We start from the raw sequence: 24995 nt of genomic DNA on the forward strand, positions 1-24995 counted from the left end.
AATAAAATAAAAATATTATGCATCTTACATTTCAGTTATATTTTATGCTAAGGTTATGAGTGAACCACAATTCGGAAGAGCATTTATGATTCTGCCCCCAGTCCAAACCCCACCATTTCCCCTACTTCACACACATGCACTTGTCTGATACTGCAACAACCTGGACAAAATATGTGAAATAAAATCATTGAATGATACAACACAGAAGGAGGCCATTCAGCCCGTGGTGCATGTGCCAGCTCTTTAGTAGAGCTATCCAATTTATCTGACTCCCACTGGCAAGTAAAACAGGAACAAACCTTTCAGATATCACCACTGTGCTAGATATTAGGCTTGTTAACAAAAATTGAAGTCCATGGGATGAAGGGGCAGTAGCAGCATGGATACAGAATTGGTGAAGAGATAGATAACAGAGAGTTGTGGTGGAGTTGGACTGGAGGAGGGTACACAGTGAAGTTCCCCATGGCTCAGTAGTGGGACACCTGCTATTTTTGATACACACTAATGACTTGGACTTGGGGTACACGGCACAATTTCTAAATTTGCTGATGACACAAAACTTGGAAGATAGTAATAGACTTCAAGGGGACACAGATGTGCTAATGGGATGGGCAGACACATGGCAGATGAAATTCAATGCAGAAAAGTGTGAAATGATACATTTTGCTAGGAAGAATGAGGAGAGACAATACATGCTAAATGATACAATTTTGAAGGGGGTTCAAGAACAGAGACCCTGGGAGTGTTTGAGCACAAGTCTTTGAAGCTGGGCAGGACAGGTAAAAAAGAAGTTAATAAAGTATATAAGGTGCTAGGCTTTACAAATGAGGTGTAGAATACAAACACCAAAACAAAGGAAGTAATGCCAAACCTTTATAAAATATGAGTTCAGCCCCAACTGGAGTAATTGTGGGCAGCACACATTAGGAAGGACATGAAGGCCTCAGAGAGGGTGCGGAAGAAATTTACTGGAATGGTTCCAGGGGTTAGCGTATTACAGTTACGTGGAGAGTCTGGAGAAGCTGGGGTTGCTCTCCTTTGAGCTGAGAAAGCTGGAGGAGATTTAATAGAGGTATTTAGATAGAGTAAATAGAGAGAAACTGTTTCAAATGGTTGAAGAGTGGATAACCAGAGGACACAGATTTAAGGCAATAGGCAAAAGAACCAGAGACGATATGAAGGCAAACTTTTTATGCAATGAGTCTTTGTGATCTGGAATGCACTGCCTGATAGGATGGTGAATACAGATTCGATAGTAGCTTTCAAAAGGGAACTGGATAAATATTTGAAGGAGAAAAGATGCAGGAATATGGGAAAAGAGCGGGCGAGTGGGACTAACTATTTCATTCTTTGAATGAACCGACACAGACTCGAGGGCCAAATGGCCTCCTTGTGCACTATACTATTCTATGATCTATCCTATGAATTATAGTCACATTCCGATGTAGTTGGTAATGGAGAGTTGTCAATGCTCAGCAACAGTATCATCAGTTTGAACACTTTGTGTCATCTATATGTTTTGCTGCAAACAAAATTCCAATTTTTTTTACAGAACCCAAGTCACATCACAGAGCTTAAAGGTTTCATTCCTTCACATTATAAGCTGAGATTCCAGGGTCACATCATAAACAAATCATGTTAGGTCAATATCCAGCACAAAATGTTCCCAGAATTCCCAAGTAAAGGATCAAGTCAATTATTAAGCTTGACGTGTTGCAATGCAGTAAACCAGCAGCCATGCCCACAGACTGAAGTAAATCTTCAAATTCGTTTTTACGGTAACTTTTGTCCTGAATGTTTGACTAAGTAGTTTAGAATGTTCATATCTTAAGCCGATGTTGCCTATTGGTGAAGATTGCAGAATAGTGATCTCTTAAAAATGCTAAATATCAATCCATGCTGTGTGTCCCCATTAGCGGCAGTCCTACATCACAATGAAATATTTCAAAATACAACCCAGTAATTTCAAATACACCTCACTTCTCTGACAAAAATGTTTTACTGATCAGGTATATTTTAAATCAGATTGCGTGATGTGTCCTCGCAGCAATAATACTGGTATTTGGCAATCTACCTCAGATCTGTGTTCTAATTACAGTCTCAAATGAGATTAGTGGTTTTGTTCCCCAGGGAGTTTGAAAATCACAGTCACATTATCTGTGGGAGGATGGTGTGAGAATACAAAGCATATCGTACAGCTATCCATTCCTGCTGTAAACAGTTAAATATTGTCACAACAGATGGTGCAAGAAATGTTTATTTTTATATAAACCCAGTTTGCTCCTATCTGTAAGTGAAAACAATCGAATTATAGTGTGATTACCACTTCAAGATATGGATCGGCTGTTTTTAATATTATCAAAAATATCAATCTATTGAAATTAATTTTTTTAAAAAGAAAATATTTGACATCAGCATTTAAATTTCTTTGTAATTACAACTTCACGAGGTTTTATGTATAAATTCTATTTTCTAACTTCAACATCAGCTCGTTCCACAGTTTGATTGGTGTTGTATATTCAATGACTTTAAAGATAACAGTTGTTTCTTTTGTACCTATTCTTCCTTATGGGTGCAGCTTATCCTCGAACACTTTACCTTAGCCAGGAGGGTGAAGGTTTGGATAGTTGGCTTACTTCCAGTACAGCTACAACACTGACATCTACCCGACTGTGGAAAGTTGCCCAGGTATGTTCTGTCAACAGGAAGCAGGACAAACCTAATCCAGCCAGTTACTGCCCCATCAGTCGACTCTCAATCATCAGCAAAGTGATCGAAGGTATCGCAACAGTATTATGAAGCAGCACTTACTCAGCAAAAACCTGCTCACCGATGCTCAGTTTGGGTTCTGCCGGGGCCACTCAGCTCCTGGCCTCATTACAGCCTTGGTCCAAACATGGACAAATGAGCTGAACTCCAGAGGTGAGGTGGGAGTTACTGCCCTTGACATCAAGGCAGCATTTGACAGAGTATGGCATCAAGGAACCCTAGCAAAACTGAGATCAATGGGAATCAGGGGGAAAACTCTCCGCTGGTTGGAGTCATACCTAGCACAAAGGAAGATGGTTGTGGTTGTTGGAGGTCAATCATCTGAACTCCAGGACATCACTGCAGGAGTTCCTCAGGGCAGTGTCCTCGGCCCAAGCATCTTCAGCTGCTTCATCAATGACCTTCCTTCAATCATAAGGTCAGAAGTGGGGATGTTCACTGATGATTGCACAATGTTCAGCACCATTCACGACTCCTCAAATACTGAAGCAGTCCATGTCCATATGCAGCAAGACCTGGACAACATTCAGGCTTGGGCTGCTAACTGGCAAGTAACATTCACACCACACAGTGCCAGGCAATGACCATCTCCAACAAGAGAGAATCTAACCAACTCCCCTTGACATTCAACAGCATTATCATCACTGAATCCCCTACTATCAAGATCTTGGGGGTTACCATTGACCAGAAACTGAACTGGAGTAGCCATATAAATACTGAGGCTACAAGAGCAGATCAGAGGCTGAGAATTCTGCGGCGAGTAACTCACTTCCTCACTCCGCAAAGCCTGTCCACCATCTATAAAGCACAAGTCAGGAGTGTGATGGAATACTCTCCACTTGTCTGGATGGGTGCAGCTCCAACAACATTCAAGAGGCTCAACACCATCCAGGACAAAGCAGCCCGCTTGATTGGCACCCCATCTACAAACAATCACTCCCTCCACCATCGATGCACAGTGGCAGCAGTGTGTACCATCTACAAGGTGCACTGCAGTAACTCACCAAGGCTCCTTAGACAGCACCTTCCAAACCCGCAACCTCTACCAACTAGAAGGACAAGGGCAGCAAATGCATGGGAACACCACCACCTGCAAGTTCCCCTCCAAGTTACACACCATCCTGACTTGGAACTATATCGCCGTTCCTTCACTGTCGCTGGGTCAAAATCCTGGAACTCCCTTCCTAACAGCACTGTGGGTGTACCTACCCCACATGGACTGCAGTGGTTCAAGAAGGCAGCTCACCACCACCTTCTCAAGGGCAATTCGGGATGGGCAATAAATGCTGGCCTATCCAATGTTACTCACATCACACGAACGAATAATTAAAAAAAGGATGGCACTTAAGTACTGCACTGAATTATTCGCCTAAATTTTGACTTCAAGTCTCTGGAGTGGGGCTTGAACCCACAAACCCCTGAATCAGAAGTGAGATTCTGACACTTACACCAGGTTCTGCTCAGTTTCCACATCATTCAATGAAGTGCCCTGATATGGTGCTGAGGACAGACAGTGCTTGAGACAGTCTAGCGTCAATCTGGTGTCGCTGTGTCAGTACAGGCACTGTAGAATGGGGGAACAGGGACCAAACCCATAATTCTCTCTCCAATAAGTTCCTAATCTCAGTTAGGTTTTCAAGGAAAATGCTGAGAATCAACAAGATGCAGAGGTATTTTAAAAAGAATCAGGGAGGTCAATGCAGATCATTGTGTACCTGGATGTAAAGTGGAATTGAGAGTCTGCCAGCAGATCACCCCCCTCCTCCCGCCTTCCTCATTCTAGAGAATTACATCTCGACATTTCTAGCAGAGAGGCCTGAGGAGTGTGAAGGCAAATAATAAATTGGGTAGGGCAGAAATAGGAAAGAAGCTGGTCAGCAGCCCGATAACTAAGCAGTCAAATCGCTCGAGCTATCACTATGTTCCCATCGTCTCTTATCATTTCTGTAACTTACTGTGTAATAAATTACTTTGGAAACAACTTAAAGCCCTAGAAACAGTAATTTAGCACTTTGGGTAAAGTTACATGACTGAACAGCAGTCAGATAGATGCCTGTGTTTACACCACACGGTTGCTCCAACAGATGAACTGAATATAACCAGTGTTCTTCATCATGTTGTTTTGGTACAGACTCTGATCTGTTGTCGTATCACCATGGGTACAGTATCCAGGCAGACGGAATGTTTACATGCTGTTTTACATACTTGAAGCTTTGAGGAACTGCCACCAGCTCAATTCCTGATGTATTAAACTGATAAATATGCAAGCAACTGATTCCCTTTTCAATTGTATTGTTTAATGTTCAGATTGATAACACTTGATATTACTCCTGAAAGATGATATTCAGTGTCCCTAAATTCTGGTCACATTTTGCTGCCAATGGCATCATCCCTTGGCTATCACATGTTAAGAACACAGAATTAACAAAGATATACAGAAAGACATTCTGCAACCTTCTGCATTACTACTTAGTTGGTTTAAATCAAAAGTGTCTCAATTTTGTCATTTTTTGATTGTTCTTTTATGATAATACTATATGAGTAATATTTTGCAGGCGGCTGGTGCAGTTTATTGGTTCATCAGTGTCAATAGGGTGTTGCTTTAAATCCACAATTCCCCAATCAGTAAGTTTCTAATCTTATTCTGGACCATTAAAGGGTAGAGGCAACAGGAGATGAAGCATTTCCACAGAGGGCGGGGAAGGGAATCAGAGGCAAGCCAAGTCAGGAAGGTTAGGTTCGTGTTCAGTGACTGAGTAACAAAGGCAATCCCTTACTGTGTGACATGGGGGCAGTGGTGGAGCTACACAGAAACAAACTGAAACCAGGAACAGCAACAAACCTGCAAAAAGAAAACCTGATTCAATAGCGATTTGCACATTTTAATGTATATAATTTCATTATAATTGTAGAAGAGCAAAGGGAGAGAACATCTTCAGTATTTCAACATAATTTACTTTTCGTGACTTATTTTGTAATAAAAAAAATGAAAACAGCTATGCAATGCATAATTTAAATGGTGCAAATAGTATAGCTGTGACGGTTGGAAAATTCATTCCAAATGAAATGTTTCCAGTGAATCAAACTGGTATCACTCATAAGTTTAGAGACACAGTGCTGTTATGAACATATTTAGTCCTTTGCAAACAAGATCTAAATTATGGATGACTTTAGGTTTTGAAAGTGTAATACTGTGGAAATTGAGTAATCTGGAATGTTTCTTGGAATCATTTCACATACACAGAACTCAGCAGAGTTTCAGAAATAGAAACAGATGATTTAGATGCATTTCTAGACTGCATTTTTTGATGAAACTGTACCTTTGACACGGTTTGACCACACCATCCTCCTCCAACACCTCTCCACTGTCGTCCAGCTGGGTGGGACTGCTCTCACCCGGTTCCTTTCTTACCTATTTAATCATCGCCTGAGAATCACTTGTAATGGTTTCTCTCCCTGTTCCTGCACTGTTACCTCTGGTGTCCCCCAAGGATCTATCCTTGTCCCCCTCCTATTTCTCATCTACATGCTGCCCCTCAGTGACATCATCCAAAAGCACAGCATTAGTTCTCACATGTCCACTGATGACACTCGGCTCTCCCTCACCACCACCTCTCTCGACTCCTCCACTGCTGTTAAATTATCGGATTGCTTATCCGACATCCAGTACTGGATGAGCAGAAATTTCCTCCAAATAAATATTGGGAAGACTGAAGCCATTGTCTTCGGTCCCCAATCCTCCATCCCCCTCCCTGGAGACAGTCTAAGATTAAGCCAGTCTGTTCACAACCTTGATGTCACATTTGACCCAGAGATACCCGGAGAATACTACCATACACATTAAGAATGACTATTGGGCGAGGAATTGGGAGATGTTTGCTGAACAGTGACTCATCAGGAGGTGGTGTCTTCAAGAGAGATAGGGAGGGGGAAAAAAGACAGGGTGACAAGTGTTTTTTACACCTCCTCTGATTTGTTATAACATAACTGAGGTAATGGTACAGTATAATCCAGGGTATGGCATATCAAGAAATTTACTATAACAATGGCAGTGAATGGTAGTTGTTGTACTCCTACTCAGAGCCTGTGGCCTCAATGCAGTTTCTGTTCCAGGTGTCTCTGTGACTTTATTCACAGCATGAGCTTCTGACCTCATATTCACACCCAGTAAAATCGCCTATTCCAACCTTCGTAACATCGCCCAACTTCGCCCCAGTCTGAGCTCATCTGCTGCTAAAACCCTCATTCATGCCTTCGTGACCTCTAGACTTGACTATTCCAATGCCCTCCTGGCTGGTCTCCCACATTCTACCCTCCGTAAACTCTTGAAGTCATCCAAAACTCTGCTGCCTGTGTCTTAACTCACACCAAGTCCTGTTCCCCAATCACCCCTATGCTCACTGACCTACTTTGAGTCCCAGTCAAGCAATGTTCTGATTTTAAAATTCTCATCCTTGTTTTCAAATCCCTTCATGGCCTCACCCCTCCCTATCTCTCTAATCTCCTCCAGCCCCTCAACCCTCCGAGATCTCTGTGCTCCTCTAATTCTGGCCTCTTGAGCATCCCCGATGTTAATCGTTCCACCATTGGTGGCTGTGCCTTCAGTTACCTGGGCCCCAAGCTCTGCAGTTCCCTCCCTAAACCTCTCTGTCTCACTACCCTGCTTTCCTCCTTTAAGACACTCCTTAAAACCTACCTCTTTGACCAAGCTTTTGGTTGTTTGACCGAATATTTTCTTATGTGGCTTGGTGTCAAATTTTGTGTTATAAAGCTTCTGTGAAGCACCTTGGGACATTTTATGATGTTAAAGGTGCAATATTAATATAAGTTGTTGTTGTTGTTCTTACCTGGCCTGAATCCTTTATGTACACAGTGTATATTCCATCCATTCCAACCTGGCCACTAATTATCCCTCAAGCAACAAGATTATGTGGTAATTAATCTGATTGCTGTTTGTGGGACTTTGCTATCCACAATTTGGCTGCATGTTTTCCTGCATTACAGCAATGCCTGCACTTCAAAAGTGATGTCTTGTCTGGAGTGTCTTGAAATATCCTCGATACCATGTACATGCAAGTTCTTTCCTGTTATGTGTACCAAATTTTCTTTCTCGATGTCAGTGCCCTTTCCATGTTGAGCATATGTGTGGTATGCTTTCTAGGGTGACAAGGGTCCACATTAAAAGGAGGTGACTTGTTTACTGAAACAAAACTGAAATATTGATCGAGAGACTGAAGCCAGGAGGCAAGGAAAATGAATTTGATAGTAAGTCATTTATGTGAAACCGCTGCAGATTAATAAACAATTTTCCCTGGTAATACACAAATAGCTGTAAATCAGGAAATGGAAGGGAGGGAGGAACTCAAGAAAATTACAATCACCAGGGAAGTGGTACTGTGCAAATTGTAGGAGCTGCGGGCTGACAAGTCCCCGGGTCCTGATGGACTTCATCCTAGGGTGGTAAAAGAAATGGCTAGTGAGATAGTTGATGCATGGGTTTTAATTTTCCAAAATTCCCTAGACTCGTGGAAGGTTGCATTAGATTGGAATATAGCCAATGTAACTCCCTTATTCAAAAGGGGAGGGAAACAGAAAGTAGGAAACTACAGGCCAGTTAGCTTAACATCTGTCTTAGGGAAAATGTTAGAAGCTATTATCAAAGATGTCATAGTAGGGCAGTTAGAAAAATTCAAGATAATCAGGCAGAGTCAACATGGTTTTGTGAAAAGGAAATCATGTTTAACAATTTATTGGAGTTCTTTGAAGAAGTAACATGTGCTGTGGATAAAGGGGAACCGGTGGATGTACTGTACTTAGATTTCCTGAAGGAATTTAATAAGGTGCCACATCAAAGGTTATTGCAGAAAATAAAAGCTCATGGTGTAGGGGGTAACATATTGACATGGATAGAAGATTGGCTAGCTAACAGCAAACAGAGAGTAGGCATAAATGGCTCATTTGCTGGTTATCAAGATGTAATGAGTGGTGTACCACAGGGATCTGTGCTGGGGCCTCAACTTTTTACAATTTATATAAATGATTTGGATGAAGGGACCGAAGGTATGGTTGCTAAATTTGCTGATGGCACAAAGATAGGTAGGAAAGTAAGTTGGGAGGAGGACAGAAGGAGGCTACAAAGGGATATAGATAGGTTAAGTGAATGGGCAAAGATCTGGCAAATGGAGTATAATGTGGGAAAATGTGAAATTGTCCATTTTGGCAGGAAGAATAAAAAAAGAAGCATATTATCTAAATGGTGAGAGATTGCAGAGCTCTGAGATGCAGCGGGATCTGGGTGTCCTAGTGCATGAATCCCAAGAGGTTAGTATGCAGGTTCAGCAAGTAATTAGGAAAGCTAATAGAATGCTATCATTTATCACGAGAGGAATTGAATACAAAAGTAGGGAGAGAAGCAGGTCTGTGACCTTTCATCAGAACTTAAGATCAGTATCAGGTTCTGATGAAAGGTCACAGACCTGAAACGTTAACTCTGTTTCTCTCTCCACAGATGCTGCCTGACCTGCTGAGTATTTTCAGCACTTCCTGTTTTTATTTCAGATTTCCAACATCTGCAGTATTTTGCTTTTACAGAAGTAGGGAGGTTATGCTTCAGTTATACAGGGCATTGGTGAGACCATGTCTGGAGTACTGTGTACAGTATTGGTCTCCTTATTTAAGGAAGGATGTAAATGTTTTGGAAGCAGTTCAGAAAAGGTTTACTAGACTAATACCTGGAATGGGCGGGCTGTCTTATGAGGAAAAGTTGGACAGGCTAGGCTTGTATCCGCTGGAATTTAGAAGAGTAAGAGATGACTTGATTGAAACATATAAGATCCTGAGGGGTCTTGACAGGGTAGATGTGGAAAGGATGTGGAAAGAATCTAGAACTAGGGGTCACTATTTAAAAATAAGGGATTGCCCATTTAAGACAGAGATGAGGAGAAATTTTTTTCTCCCAGAGGGTCGTGAGTCTTTGGAACTCTCTTCCTCAAAAGGTGGTGGAAGTAGAGTCTTTGAATATTTTTAAGGCAGAGGTAGATAGATTCTTGATAAGCAAGGGGGTGAAAGGTTATTGGGGGTAGGTGGGAATGTGGAGTTGAGGTTACAATCAGATCAGCTATGATCTTATTGAATGGTGGAGCAGGCTCGAGGGGCCGAGTGGCCTACTCCTGCTGCTAATTTGTATGTTCGTATGTATATCTGCAGATTTGTAGGAAGAAGTGGGGACTCATTCAAAGATTATTTCACCAGAAGCAGACTTGCATATAAATGTATCATTTAATGAAACAAGCTGCATGACTAGATTTGCATGACTGGAATTTTACTTCTAACAATATTTTAAAAATAACTAGGTAATATTCAAACCACTTTTGGTTTGTCAGGCATATTGGCATGAAAATAAATCAGGCCACATGTTTTGAATTAAAATTGCGACTTAAGTTCTGTCAGTTCGCCCTTTTTGTGTCATGACACACACACATGAAATCTGGGGTGTCACAGCAATCTAAATAATTTAAAAAGAGTTTGAATTCCAGACAACTCATATTTCAGAAAAGGACACCAATGAAGTTTTCTCTTCTTCCCTTTTGCACTTTGCAAGCCACTGCCTTGTCCAATTAGCAATATGAGGACAGACTGGAGCTGTTAATATTATTGTCAATAACTCTACACCAGTCACCAAACAACACAGTTTAAGTAGCAATGTTTGATGTCAGTTTCTGCTGTTTCCTGAATGAAACACCTCGCTGTGTCTGTCACTTTATCCAGGACACCAAGGGACTGGAAACTGTGTAAAAACCTTCGGGCTGTATGCACCAAAAAATGTTTTTTTGCTATACAATGCGAATGTGATAGGTCAAATTGAAACTGGTAATGTATCTTTTACATATTTTTATAAATAAAGTATATTTTTGAAAGAAAAAAGTAAATCCAGGACACTACAGTCTGGAAAAGGCTGAATTAACACATTCAACTCTGTTATTTCAAGAGAGACACCAGGCTGGCTCTATACACTTTTCTAAAATTTCACTCAGTCAAAAGCTATTCAAAAAACATACTGTTACAACATTATTAACTATTTACTTAGCAGCGTAGTCTGTCTTACTAGGATGTTGTCATAGAAATAGGAAGATATTATGGCATCATTAATTTATGCAGGTATACCTAAAGCTAGCACTGGAATCACTTGTTTGTTTTATGACATCCTCCCAACGACTGTTCATGGAAGTTCCTTCGATGATGTTACAGGAAGCACAAGCTACTGGTTACAGGATTGTGAAGGGGGACCTTCAGATGAGGTAGTTTGATAGTGGGATGTGGTGGCCCCCGTATAAGAGTGAGCTCTACCACAGCACACATACAACCTTCATCATGACACACGTTTACATAGCTCTATATTTTTGCTAATGTGAGATTAATGTGCCTCAGGCTGACAGACTTGTGTCAGTAAATAGATTCAATGGGTGTGCTGTTTTGCTTCAGAACTTGAAGTGTTGTGGAGCTTGCATAGACATGTAGGCACTATACAAGTTCTTGTGACTACAAATGGCCATAAGAACATAAGTAGGAGCGGGAAGAGGCCATTTGTCCCTTCAAGCCTGCTCCGCCATTCAATATGATCATGGCCCTTAAGAATTTTATATGCTGCAATGAGATCACCTCTCATTCTTCTAAATTCTAGGAAATGTAGGCTAGTCTACTCAATCTCTCCTCACAGGACAATCCCCTCATCCCAGGAACCAGTCCAATGAACCTTATTTGCACTCTCTCTAGGGTAAGTATATCCTTCCCTAGACAAGGAGACCAAAACTGTACACAGTACTCCAGGTGTGACCTCACCAAGGCTCCATCCAACTGCAGTAAGACTTCTTTGCTCTGATAATCTTTATTACAAAGGGATTGGAGCAACCTAGCATTCACCTTCCTAATGGCTTGCTGTACCAGCATCTTGACTTTTTGTGATTCATGGACAAGGACAACCAGGTCCCTCTGAATACCGACATTTCCCAGTCACTCACCATTCAAAAAGTAAAAATATTCTGCTTTTCTATTTTTCCTACCAAAGTGGATAACTTAACATTTCTCCACATTATATTCCATCTGCCACATTTTTGCCCACTCATTTAGCCTGTCTAAATCCTTTTGCAGCCTCTTTGCATCCTCCTCACAGCTTACTCTCCCACCTAACTTTGTATCATCAGCACACTTGGATACATTACTCTTGGTTCCCTCACCTAAGTGACCATCTAAGTCCAGAAGCATCCTAACTTTAATAGTAACCCAGCAGGTCATAAATATAATCTAGCGGGTGGAAGTGAAGGTGCATTATTTCATTATTTAAAAGGCCATAGTCTCTTCAGAGCTCTTGGAAGAAAGGCAACTGAGTTTAAACTGGAATCTCAAATGACCAGATTACAATATCCAGGCAGCGAAGGCGGACAGCGGTGGATATGAGAATCATTGCAATTGACACATTGAAGACCTGAACAAACAGCAAATAGAATTAAAGGTGTCAAAGCTGAAAAGATAGGGTGACACTGAATTGACATTCACTACACTACCAATCCATCAGAATTGGATGTTTGCAGGTCAACGTAAATAAGGGCTAAACCGACACACAATCAAGGTTAAGGAAGGAGCAATCTGGAAACATGATGTCCTTTTACAATTATGATATAAATTCTAATTTCCAGAAGTAATCTTCTCCTCCCTGTTCTTGTCCACTTGTTTTCTTGTCTTCTCTCATTGTCTCTCGAGAATACTTACTCCTTACTTGGCTACCATTCTATGGGCACTGGTTGTTATCTAGCTCCTTGCCCAATTCTTCATTTATGACCTTGAATAGGGAATGGTGCCTGGCTATTCAACTGCTGAAGCCATCACCAAATACAGACCCACCCCCAAAGTACACAGAATGTTCATTCTGACAGATCGCATTAGATAGTGACCAAACGTGAGCAACTAATGATTTTTCTTCTCTGGGTGCTGAAGCCAATGGTAGCAACTAGGCTGAGATCAACTAATGCAGTCGAGGTCAGGGCTCCTCCTGGTCTGTACCACTGCTCACTCTCTTCAGTAGCTGAGCCATTAGCAGTGGTAACTTTTTAAACAGTACAAGAATATTTTTTGCTGGAGTTGATCTACTGCACATCTAACCTAATGAGCCTTGCTTCTCTCTGGAAGAGGTACACTTGCCCATCTCATTGCATCTGTCCAAAAGGCACTTTTTGAAATAAAATCAACATTTTTATTTGTACTTTATCTATCATTTTTATGTGACTGATTTTACAGTTTCAGGTAGAATAGTTGTTTGAAGCAGCTTATTCCTACATTACAACAGTGACTACCCTTCAAAAGTACTTCATTGGCTGTAAAGTGCTTTGGGACAGCCTGAGATCATGAAAGGCGCTATATAAATGCAAGTCTTTCTTCTATTGTGGTTATGCAGTGTGGGCACAAGCTAGTAAAGCCTCTGGAGCTGATGGTGCCTGTTTGATAGGGATCTTTAATTTGCCAAGAACTTAGGGGCACAGTGCTGAGCCTCCAGGTCTTGAGGGAAGGACAGCTGAATTGTTTGTAGAAACTACACAGGCTGCTTCTTAATTCAACATGTTAATGAGATAACCAGAGTTAGTTAGAGACTTCCCATGGGGTAGTCCAGGTAAAAACCTTGGGGGAAAAATAATGAATTACGAAGGGTCAGGGTTCATTCTGGATGGATAAGCTGGAGGGGAAAAAAATGGCATTCCTCATCTTGATTTTCTTGTGAGTAAACCTGTCTGAATTCCTTCAGGTAAGGCAGTGTATGAATATCCCTGTTTGAAGGATAAGGAATCTAACTGAACGGTAACTGCAATCAGGCAAAATCAGTGAGCAGCATTCAATAAGTTTAAGATGAGGCAATGAGATATATTTAACAGACGTACATGTTTAGAAGAGCAACACACTCAGATTCCTAAAAAATGGTTTCCATTGGAGCATTTCATGAAAACAAAATCATGTAAAAATGGTAAAGACCACAGGAGAATTGAATCAAACATCAATTTCCACATTTGCAATCTGACAGAAATTCAACTTAATGACTGTTCTCTTGGACCCTCCTCTGCAAGATTTCGTTGCTTGGGAGATGGTCATTCCAAATATGTGCTGGTAGATCATTCCTTCATTTTGTTCAATTGCTATTTTCTTATTTTCATTATTATTGTTACTAATAAAAGCAAAAATATATTCCAAGCCAGAATAATTACAAATCCACTCCACACTGGCCAGTGACGAAAACCCCATCCTGCAAATTTGACGGGACACAGCATATTAGAAAGACTGAAACATCTTTACAACATGTAATCTTTTCTCTTGAACAACTTAATCCTTCGAACCATATTTTGTAGACTTAAGTCAAAGAAGTTCACCTCTTCTGCCCAAACCTTATGTACGTGCCCAAATTTTCCAAGTCAGAGAGCTTCATGTTCTTGTAAAAGTAATACATTAATGGGATGTATTTGTATGTAAAATGATGTCTCGCGCTCACTAAAATGGTTGGATTATTCCAAACTACTCAAGCCTTGAATGGTTTTTGAAGGTTTTTTTTAGGTTTCTGATATTTGGTACTGATGTATTACTGGTTCAACTGACAACCAGCACATATCAGTGAGAAACAACAGTTACAACTATCTGTAATTAGAACTCCCCCTTTTTAATTATAGAAGCTGTAGCAGCCACATTTCAATTTGCCACTGCTTCAGCCAGTTACAAACAGTACCCTTCTTTCACATCAAAAGGACCCAGATTCGAAAACATTTCTTTTGCAAAAGGTTGATCAATATATAAAGCAAATTTCCACTGCAGGTGTTTGAACAGGAAACCACAGTTCAAAAAGGGAACAGACAACTGAGTTCCTGCCATTTGATTCATAATGAATCCATTTTATAAATAACAGAAATAAATCGAGAAATCTCACAGGAAAGAACCTGAATGTTTAGCTCGCTAGTTTAGAGGGACTGATAGTTTTCTGTCTGAAATGTTTAACTAATGGGTTTCCTCTTCCGAAGTTTCACCTGAAATCCATATACCAAACTTTCAAACAGAAATAAAGTTCTGCATCAAGCTGATTTTACTGATTTTCAAGTTGGTTCTGGTTAAATCTGTTATTTTTGATGTTTAAAAATTTGGAACTGCATTGTGGTAAAAGAGAAACAGTGTACCAAAGTTCAGACTAGTTCCAGGAGAGCATTGGGCTCACTGCCCAGGATTCCCTTCACCACAAGCTCCTCATCTTTAGGCCGTCAGGTCAGGGAGAGAGTTTAACTCCGTCAGGTCAGGGAGAGAGTTTAACTCTGTCTGGTGAGGGAGAGAGTTTAACTCCGTCAGGTCATGGAGAGAGTTTAACTCCGTCTGATTAGGGAGAGAGTTTAACTCCGTCAGGTCAGGGAGAGAGTTTAACTCTGTCTGGTTAGGGAGAGAGTTTAACTCCGTCAGGTCATGGAGAGAGTTTAACTCCGTCTGGTTAGGGAGAGAGTTTAACTCCGTCAGGTCAGGGAGAGAGTTTAACTCCGTCTGGTTAGGGAGAGAGTTTAACTCCGTCAGGTCAGGGAGAGAGTTTAACTCTGTCTGGTTAGGGAGAGAGTTTAACTCCATCAGGTCAGGGAGAGAGTTTAACTCTGTCTGGTTAGGGAGAGAGTTTAACTCCGTCAGGTTAGGGAGAGAGTTTAACTCCGTCAGGTCAGGGACAGAGTTTAACTCCGTCTGGTTAGGGAGAGAGTTTAACTCCGTCTGGTTAGGGAGAGAGTTTAACCCCATCAGGTCAGGGAAAGAGTGTAACCCTGACAGGTCAGGGAGAGAGTTTAACTCCGTCTGGTTAGGGAGAGAGTTTAACTCCGTCAGGTCAGGGAGAGAGTTTAACTCTGTCTGGTCAGGGAGAGAGTTTAACTCCGTCAGGTCATGGAGAGAGTTTAACTCCGTCTGGTTAGGGAGAGAGTTTAACTCCGTCAGGTCAGGGAGAGAGTTTAACTCTGTCTGGTCAGGGAGAGAGTTTAACTCCGTCAGGTCATGGAGAGAGTTTAACCCCGTCAGGTCAGGGAGAGAGTTTAATTCCGTCATTTTAGGGAGAGAGTTTAACCCCGTCAGGTCAGGGAGAGAGTTTAACTCCGTCTGGTTAGGGAGAGAGTTTAACCCCGTCAGGTCTGGGAAAGAGTTTAACCCCGTCAGGTCAGGGAGAGAGTTTAACTCCATCTGGTTAGGGAGAGAGTTTAATCCCGTCAGGTCAGGGAGAGAGTATAATTCCGTCAGGTCAGGGAGAGAGTTTAACTCCGTGAGGTCAGGGAGAGAGTTTAACCCCGTCAGGTCAGGGAGAGAGTTTAACTCCGTCAGGTTAGGGAGAGAGTTTAACCCCGTCAGGTCAGGGAGAGAGATTAACTCCGTCAGGTCAGGGAGAGAGTTTAACCCTGTCAGGTTAGGGAGAGAGTTTAACTCCGTCAGGTCAGGGAGAGAGTTTAACCCTGTCAGGTTAGGGAGAGAGTTTAACTCCGTCAGGTCAGGGAGAGAGTTTAACCCCGTTAGGTCAGGGAGAGAGTTTAACTCCATCGGTTTAGGGAGAGAGTTTAACCCCATCAGGTCAGGGAGAGAGTTTGACTCCATCTGGTTAGGGAGAGAGTTTAACCCCGTCAGGTCAGGGAGAGAGTTTAATTCCGTCAGGTCAGGGAGAGAGTTTAACCCCGTCAGGTCAGGGAGAGAGTTTAATTCCATCAGGTTAGGGAGAGAGTTTAACCCCGTTAGGTCAGGGAGAGAGGTTAACTCCGTCAGGTCAGGGAGAGAGTTTAATTCCGTCAGGTTAGGGAGAGAGTTTAACTCCGTCAGGTCAGGGAGAGAGTTTAACTCCATCTGGTTAGGGAGAGAGTTTAACTCCATCTGGTTAGGGAGAGAGTTTAACTCCGTCAGGTCAGGGAGAGAGTTTAACTCCATCTGGTTAGGGAGAGAGTTTAACTCCATCTGGTTAGGGAGAGAGTTTAACTCCGTCAGGTCAGGGAGAGAGTTTAACTCTGTCTGGTTAGGGAGAGAGTTTAACTCCGTCAGGTCATGGAGAGAGTTTAACTCCGTCTGGTTAGGGAGAGAGTTTAACTCCGTCAGGTCAGGGAGAGAGTTTAACTCTGTCTGGTTAGGGAGAGAGTTTAACTCCATCAGGTCAGGGAGAGAGTTTAACTCTGTCTGGTTAGGGAGAGAGTTTAACTCCGTCAGGTTAGGGAGAGAGTTTAACTCCGTCAGGTCAGGGACAGAGTTTAACTCCGTCTGGTCAGGGAGAGAGTTTAATTCCGTCAGGTCAGGGAGAGAGGTTAACTCCGTCAGGTCAGGGAGAGAGTTTAATTCCGTCAGGTCAGGGAGAGAGTTTAACTCTGTCTGGTTAGGGAGAGAGTTTAACTCCATCAGGTCAGGGAGAGAGTTTAACTCTGTCTGGTTAGGGAGAGAGTTTAACTCCGTCAGGTTAGGGAGAGAGTTTAACTCCGTCAGGTCAGGGACAGAGTTTAACTCCGTCTGGTTAGGGAGAGAGTTTAACTCCGTCTGGTTAGGGAGAGAGTTTAACTCCGTCTGGTTAGGGAGAGAGTTTAACCCCATCAGGTCAGGGAAAGAGTGTAACCCTGACAGGTCAGGGAGAGAGTTTAACTCCGTCTGGTTAGGGAGAGAGTTTAACTCCGTCAGGTCAGGGAGAGAGTTTAACTCTGTCTGGTCAGGGAGAGAGTTTAACTCCGTCAGGTCATGGAGAGAGTTTAACTCCGTCTGGTTAGGGAGAGAGTTTAACTCCGTCAGGTCAGGGAGAGAGTTTAACTCTGTCTGGTTAGGGAGAGAGTTTAACTCCGTCAGGTCAGGGACAGAGTTTAACTCTGTCTGGTTAGGGAGAGAGTTTAACTCCGTCAGGTTAGGGAGAGAGTTTAACTCCGTCAGGTCAGGGACAGAGTTTAACTCCGTCTGGTTAGGGAGAGAGTTTAACCCTGTCAGGTCAGGGAGTGAGTTTAACTCCGTCTGGTTAGGGAGAGAGTTTAACCCCGTCAGGTCAGGGAGAGAGTTTAATTCCGTCAGGTCAGGGAGAGAGTTTAACACCGTCAGGTCAGGGAGAGAGTTTAATTCCGTCATTTTAGGGAGAGAGTTTAACCCCGTCAGGTCAGGGAGAGAGTTTATCTCCGTCTGGTTAGGGAGAGAGTTTAACCCCGTCAGGTTTGGGAGAGAGTTTAACCCCGTCAGGTCAGGGAGAGAGTTTAACTCCATCTGGTTAGGGAGAGAGTTTAATCCCGTCAGGTCAGGGAGAGAGTATAATTCCGTCAGGTCAGGGAGAGAGTTTAACTCCGTCAGGTCAGGGAGAGAGTTTAACCCCGTCAGGTCAGGGAGAGAGTTTAACTCCGTCAGTTTAGGGAGAGAGTTTAACCCCGTCAGGTCAGGGAGAGAGATTAACTCCGTCAGGTCAGGGAGAGAGTTTAACCCTGTCAGGTTAGGGAGAGAGTTTAACTCCGTCAGGTCAGGGAGAGAGTTTAACCCTGTCAGGTTAGGGAGAGAGTTTAACTCCGTCAGGTCAGGGAGAGAATTTAATTCTGTCAGGTCAGGGAGAGAGTTTAACCCCGTCAGGTCAGGGAGAGAGTTTAATTCCGTCAGGTCAGGGAGAGAGTTTAACTCCATCTGTTGAGGGAGAGAGTTTAACCCCATCAGGTCAGGGAGAGAGTTTAACTCCATCGGTTTAGGGAGAGAGTTTAACCCCATCAGGTCAGGGAGAGAGTTTGACTCCATCTGGTTAGGGAGAGAGTTTAACCCCGTCAGGTCAGGGAGAGAGTTTAATTCCGTCAGGTCAGGGAGAGAGTTTAACCCCGTCAGGTCAGGGAGAGAGTTTAATTCCATCAGGTTAGGGAGAGAGTTTAACCCCGTTAGGTCAGGGAGAGAGGTTAACTCCGTCAGGTCAGGGAGAGAGTTTAATTCCGTCAGGTTAGGGAGAGAGTTTAACTCCGTCAGGTCAGGGAGAGAGTTTAACTCCATCTGGTTAGGGAGAGAGTTTAACTCCATCTGGTTAGGGAGAGAGTTTAACTCCGTCAGGTCAGGGAGAGAGTTTAACTCCATCTGGTTAGGGAGAGAGTTTAACTCCATCTGGTTAGGGAGAGAGTTTAACTCCGTCAGGTCAGGGAGAGAGTTTAACTCCATCTGGTTAGGGAGAGAGTTTAACTCCGTCAGGTCAGGGAGAGAGTTTAACTCCATCTGGTTAGGGAGAGAGTTTAACTCCGTCAGGTCAGGGAGAGAGTTTAACTCCATCTGGTTAGGGAGAGAGTTTAACTCCGTCAGGTCAGGGAGAGAGTTTAACTCCATCTGGTTAGGGAGAGAGTTTAACTCCATCTGGTTAGGGAGAGAGTTTAACTCCGTCAGGTCAGGGAGAGAGTTTAACTCCATCTGGTTAGGGAGAGTGTTTAACTCCGTCAGGTCAGGGAGAGAGTTTAACTCCGTCAGGTCAGGGAGAGAGTTTAACCCCGTCAGGTCAGGGAGAGAGTTTAATTCCGTCAGGTTAGGGAGAGAGTTTAACCCCGTCAGGTCAGGGAGAGAGTTTAATTCCGTCAGGTCAGGGAGAGAGTTTAACTCCATCAGGTCAGGGAGAGCGTTTAACCCTGTCAGGTTAGGGAGAGCGTTTAACCCCGTCAGGTCAGGGAGAGAGTTGAACCCTGTCTGGGCAGGGAACGTTTAACCCTGTCAGGTTTCATCAGTCCGCATTCACAGACCTGAAGGATCCCAATGTTTCCACTGCTCTTGAATTGGCCACTAAGTGTGAGAGTGGGTTGCCAACTCTGGTTGATTGTATTCCAGGAGATTTCATCACATGATCCACTGCCTTGTGCTGCCCGCCCCACCCTCCCAACACATGCATCCTCAGACTGCTCCACCTTCCCTTGGCTGACTCTAAGGCCAACTGACTCTTTGGTACTGATTGGATGTTGTGTTTTTGTATGCTAGCAGTGGCTCAGAGAGTAGTACTCTCACGTTTGAGTCAGAGGGTTCTGGGTTCAAATCCCATTCCAGGATTTGAGCACAAAAATCTAGGTTGACATTCCTGTGCTGCACTGTCAGAGGTGCCATCTTTTGGATGAGGCCCGATCTACCCTCTCAGGTGGACATCAAAGATCCCATGGCAGTATTTCAAAATAGAGCAGACAATTCACCCTGGAGTCCTGGCCAATGTTTATCCCTCCAACAATATCACTAAAACAGATTATCAGGTCATTATCACATTGCTGATTGTGCGATCTTGCTGTGCATAGACTGGCTGCTGTTTCCTACATTACAACCGTGAATATACTTCAAAAGTATTTCATTGGCTGTAAAGTGCTTTGGGTTGTCCTATGGGTTGTCAAAGGTGCTACAGAAATGCAAGTCTTTCCTTTTGCCATCTCCAATATTCTTATAACTAATAAATTGAAGCACTCAAAGAAAATGAAAAAAAAAAACACAATTGTTTTTAATGCCCAGTAACTTTTCTCCCAGGTTTTCTCACAGTAGTGTGTGCTGGAGTACTGGCCACCCCAATGAGAGAAGCACCTCCATCTACTCACTGTTCCATTTTTGCTTGTACCCTGTAAGGAATTGGCAGATCTTTGTTTGGCTGCTCCTCACACTGATCTCACACAACTCCAGTGCAGTTGCGCTGATCTGAGGGGCACACGTGCACTAGCAGAGGATATAAAACATTTGCTGCAATTTATAAAAGGGCAGCTGGCAACGTTGGGTGATGTCGAGGTTGCTGCAGTGTAGATGAATGAATGGGCTGTTTTCAAGATCCAATTATGCACAAAAATGACTCTGTATAAATGTGATGTTCATCGTGTCATTTCTTGATAAAAGATCTGGAATCTGTTCTGATGGTTCTACTGCTTCTTATTGCATGTAAAATGTAATCCATCAATTTCATTAATGACGAAACAGAAGTGGAACAAATTTTCATGGACTCGGTAATCAAAGCCATGCAGATAAATCATTCAGCCATCGCATTGTTCCAGGGGAGTAGACAAAGAGAGGAATCTGTGTCTCCCCACCTTGAACCAGAATTTTCAAAAGGGTACATGGCATTAAAATTAAAGCAGACAGCTTTTTGCCAATTTCCCCCCCCCCCCACCTGAAGGTGCACAACTCCACCGACATGCATTGGTGCTCAGCTGCTTGGATATCAGCTGGCCATTCTTTATATATGAGCCAAAGCAGCCACTATTGAGAGGCTGCTGAATCACAGTGAAGTACTCCTATCCCCTGGGAGGGAATATATTAAGTCCTTCCCTATCACTGTTTCCCCATTCCTGCCACCCACCCAATACGCACCCCCCCCGACTATCCCCTCACTCCCTTCAGGGGCAGGCAGCTGCGTGGCTGGCTGCATTGCTGGTTTGCGAACAGATCACCACCAATGCCATTCTTGAAGTGGTTGCTCGGAGCTGGCTCAATATGACCTGGATCGAAACCACCAATGCTTTCTATTCTTGGTTCCTATTGCTGTAAAGAGCTGACAGGTACTTCCCAAAGCAATGTGGCTGAGATCAGGAACTCAGTAGTACCAGGAATTAAATCTGCACCCACCCTTCAGCAGCATGTCCCAGTGGTGCTCCAGAACACTGCGATGTCTCCAGTGTGTACAGCTTGTAAAAAGACATTACAGCAACAACTTTCAACTGATGACTAAAAGCTTGGTCAAAGAGGGAGGTTTTAAGGAACGTCTTAAAGGAGGAGAGAGTGAGACGGAGAGGTTTAGGGAGGGAATTCCAGAGATTAGGGCCCAGGCAGCTGATGGCATGGTTGCAAATGGTGGATCAATGAGAATCAGTGCTGTGTGAGAGGCCAGAATTAGAGGAGCATAGATATCGCGAGGGTTGTGGGGCTGGAGGAGATTGCAGAGATAGGGAGGGGCGAGGCCATGGAGGGATTTGAAAACAAGGATGAGAATTTTAAAACTCAATGCATTGCTTAATTGGGATAAAGGCCTGCTACCCGACCCGAACCCGACGGGACCCAACAACGTGTGTCGGGTTCGGGTTGGGTTGGGTCACACCTCCGGGTCCGGCATTCGGGCTCGGGTCGGTTCGGGCCGGATCGGACACATTCTATCACCGCCTCCGGTAAGTGACTCTAATGTTAATTTACTTTTTGGACTTTAAAGGTGGTTTTGCTACAATTATTTTAAGCTTGTGCAGGTAAGGAACAAAGTGAAAAACGGAAGGTAGGTTAACTGATGGTCAGGTTGGGTCGGGTCGGGTCGGGTGCGGGAAAAAATGGAAGGACTCGGGCCGGGTCGGGCTCGGGCTCGGATGGGGTTCTGTCAGGCTTGGGTCGGGTCTCATTTGCAGACCTGAGCAGGCCTTTAATCGGGAGTCGATGTAGGTCAGCGAGCACAGGGTGATGGGTGAATGGGACTTGGTGTGAGTTAGACAGATAGATAGCTTTTCATCTGGCTTTCATATTACAGCAGGTCAGCCAAATGCAATCGGAGTCTATCCCAGGGTGAAGCTGTTGTTAAAACCCTCTTGAAAAGTTTCAGAAATAGCTCAGAAATGGCAATCCATGCTGTATTATATAAACACACAAAGACAGGTGGCTGACAGAGCAGAAACCAGCAAATGGGCCCAAGTTATGACTGTTACACCTGCAAACTAGCAACTTCTTCTATGACATCAGTGGTTTGGTTTCCATCAAACATCCAAAATGTACTTTAAATGCTACGCGCGTGATATAAATAAATAGCATAACATTGCTGAAGGGAAATTTGAACCTTATTGTGAGACAGGGTTAGCAATATTCCCTCGAACTCAAATAAACTCTAACTCTAAATTCTAATAACTGTTTCAAAATGGAAGGTAGGTTATGTTGTTTGCATGTAGTGTCACTGACTGTGTCACCAGTTTGTTATTCATCATTTTCACTTCCAGACTGATGTAGATATCCTCATTTCTGACACTCTGTAGGCTGCACACATCTTTGTAGGACACTGAAATTCCACTGGTTGTTCAGGGGAGGTACAATACCTTGATCTAGAGGCTGCATGTACTGTACTAACAGATTGTTGGAAATGAAACTGTAACTTTCGTAAAGTATCATTTTTTTTTATTCATTCATGGGATGTGGGCGTCGTTGGCCAGACCAGCATTTATTGCCTATCCCTAATTGCCCTTGAGAAGGTGGTGGTGAGCTGCCTTCTTGAACTGCTGCAGTCCATGTGGGGTAGGTACACCCACAATGCTATTAGGAAGGGAGTTCCAGGATTTTGACCCAGCGACAGTGAAGGAACGACGATATAGTTCCAAGTCAGGATGGTGTGTGACTTGGAGGGGAACTTGCAGGTGGTGGTGTTCCCATGCATTTGCTGCCCTTGTCTTCTAGGTGGTAGAGGTCACGGGTTTGGAAGGTGCTGTCTAAGGATCCTTGGTGCATTGTTGCAGTGCATCTTATAGATGGTACACACTGCTGCCGCTGTGCGTCGGTGGTGGAGGGAGTGAATGTTTGTAGATGGGGTGCCAATCAAGCGGGCTGCTTTGTTCTGGATGGTGTCGAGCTTCTTGAGTGTTGTTGGAGCTGCACCCATCCAGGCAAGTGGAGAGTATTCCATCACACTCCTGACTTGTACCTTGTAGATAGTGAACAGGTTTTGGGGAGTCAGGAGGTGACTTACTCGCCGCAGGATTCCTAGCCTCTGACCTGCTCTTGTAACCACGGTATTTATATGACTACTCCAGTTCAGTTTCTGGTCAATGGTAGCCCCCAGGATGTTGATGGTGGGGGATTCAGTGATGGTAATGCCATTGAATGTCAAGGGGAGATGGTTAGATTCTCTCTTGTTGGAGATGGTCATTGCCTGGCACTTGTGTGGCGCGAATGTTACTTGCCACTTATCAGCCCAAACCTGGATATTGTCCAGGTCTTGCTGCATTTCTGCACGGACTGCTTCAGTATTTGAGGAATTGCGAATGGTGCTGAACATTGTGCTATCATTAGCGAACATCCCCACTTCTGACCTTATGATTGAAGGAAGGTTATTGATGAAGCAGCTGAAGATGGTTGGGCCGAGGACACTACCCTGAGGAACTCCTGCAGTGATGTCCTGGAGCTCAGATGATTGACCTCCAACAACCACAACCATCTTCCTTTGCGCTAGGTATGACTCCAACCAGCAGAAAGTTTTCCCCCAATTCCCACTGACTCCAGTTCTGCTAGGGCTCCTTGATGCCATACTCGGTCAAATGCTGCCTTGATGTCAAGGGCAGTCACTCTTACCTCACCTCTTGAGTTCAGCTCTTTTGTCCATGTTAGAACCAAGGCTGTAATGAGGTCAAGAGCTGAGTGGCCCTGGCGGAACCCAAACATGTTTCATTATCATGTTTCATAGCAATCTCTGAAAATCGGAACTGTTCTGTGTCATTCATACCACATAATCTGGAACGCAATGCCAGAAAGGTTGGTGGAAGCAGATTCAATAGTAACTTTCAAACGAAAATTGTATAAATACTAGAAGGTGAAAAACTTGCAGGGTTATATGGGAAGGGCAGTGGGGAATGGGGAATTGGATAGTTCTTTCAAAGAACTGGCACACACTCCAGATTGACATTCTAATGCAGTACTGAGGGAGTGCTGCACTGTCAGATGTTCAGTACTGAGGGCGTGCTGCACTGTTGGAGGGGCAGCACTGAGGGCGTGCTGCACTGTCGGAGGGGCAGCACTGAGGGAGTGCTGCACTGTTGGAGTGCTGCACTGTTGGAGGGTCAGTACTGAGGGAATGCCACATTGTCAGAGGGTCAGTACTGAGGGAGTGCTGCACTGTCAGATGTTCAGTACTGAGGGCGTGCTGCACTGTCAGAGGGTCAGTACTGAGGGTGTGCTGCACTGTTGGAGGGGCAGCACTGAGGGCGTGCTGCACTGTCGGAGGGGCAGCACTGAGGGAGTGCTGCACTGTTGGATGGTCAGTACTGAGGGAATGCTGCATTGTCAGAGGGTCAGTACTGAGGGCGTGCTGCACTGTCGGAGAGTCAGTACTGAGGGAGCGCTGCACTGTCAGAGGGTCAGTACTGAGGGCGTGCTGCACTGTCGCAGAGTCAGTACTGAGGGAGCGCTGCACTGTCGGACAGGTAGTACTGAGGGAGTGCTGCACTGTCAGAGGGGCAGCACTGTTGAAGTGGCCATCTTTCAAATGAGATTAAAAGATTCCATCGCAGTATTTCAGAGAAGAGTAAGGAATTTCT

The 24995-nt window shown here is 43.8% G+C and overlaps 1 protein-coding gene across 1 annotated transcript in view; it reads right to left on the reverse strand.

The window, feature by feature from the left end:
- Positions 1–24109: 24109 nt before the first annotated feature.
- abch1 (ATP-binding cassette, sub-family H, member 1) overlaps positions 24110–24995 on the reverse strand; it is a 76379-nt gene continuing 75493 nt past the window's right edge. The window contains 1 exon segment of the mRNA XM_068045646.1: positions 24110–24192. Within this exon segment, the coding sequence (XP_067901747.1) occupies positions 24175–24192 (18 nt within the window). The 3' untranslated portion in view covers positions 24110–24174.

This window comes from Heterodontus francisci, chromosome 13 (genome assembly GCF_036365525.1).
Source record: "Heterodontus francisci isolate sHetFra1 chromosome 13, sHetFra1.hap1, whole genome shotgun sequence".
Taxonomy (NCBI): Eukaryota; Metazoa; Chordata; class Chondrichthyes; order Heterodontiformes; family Heterodontidae; genus Heterodontus; species Heterodontus francisci.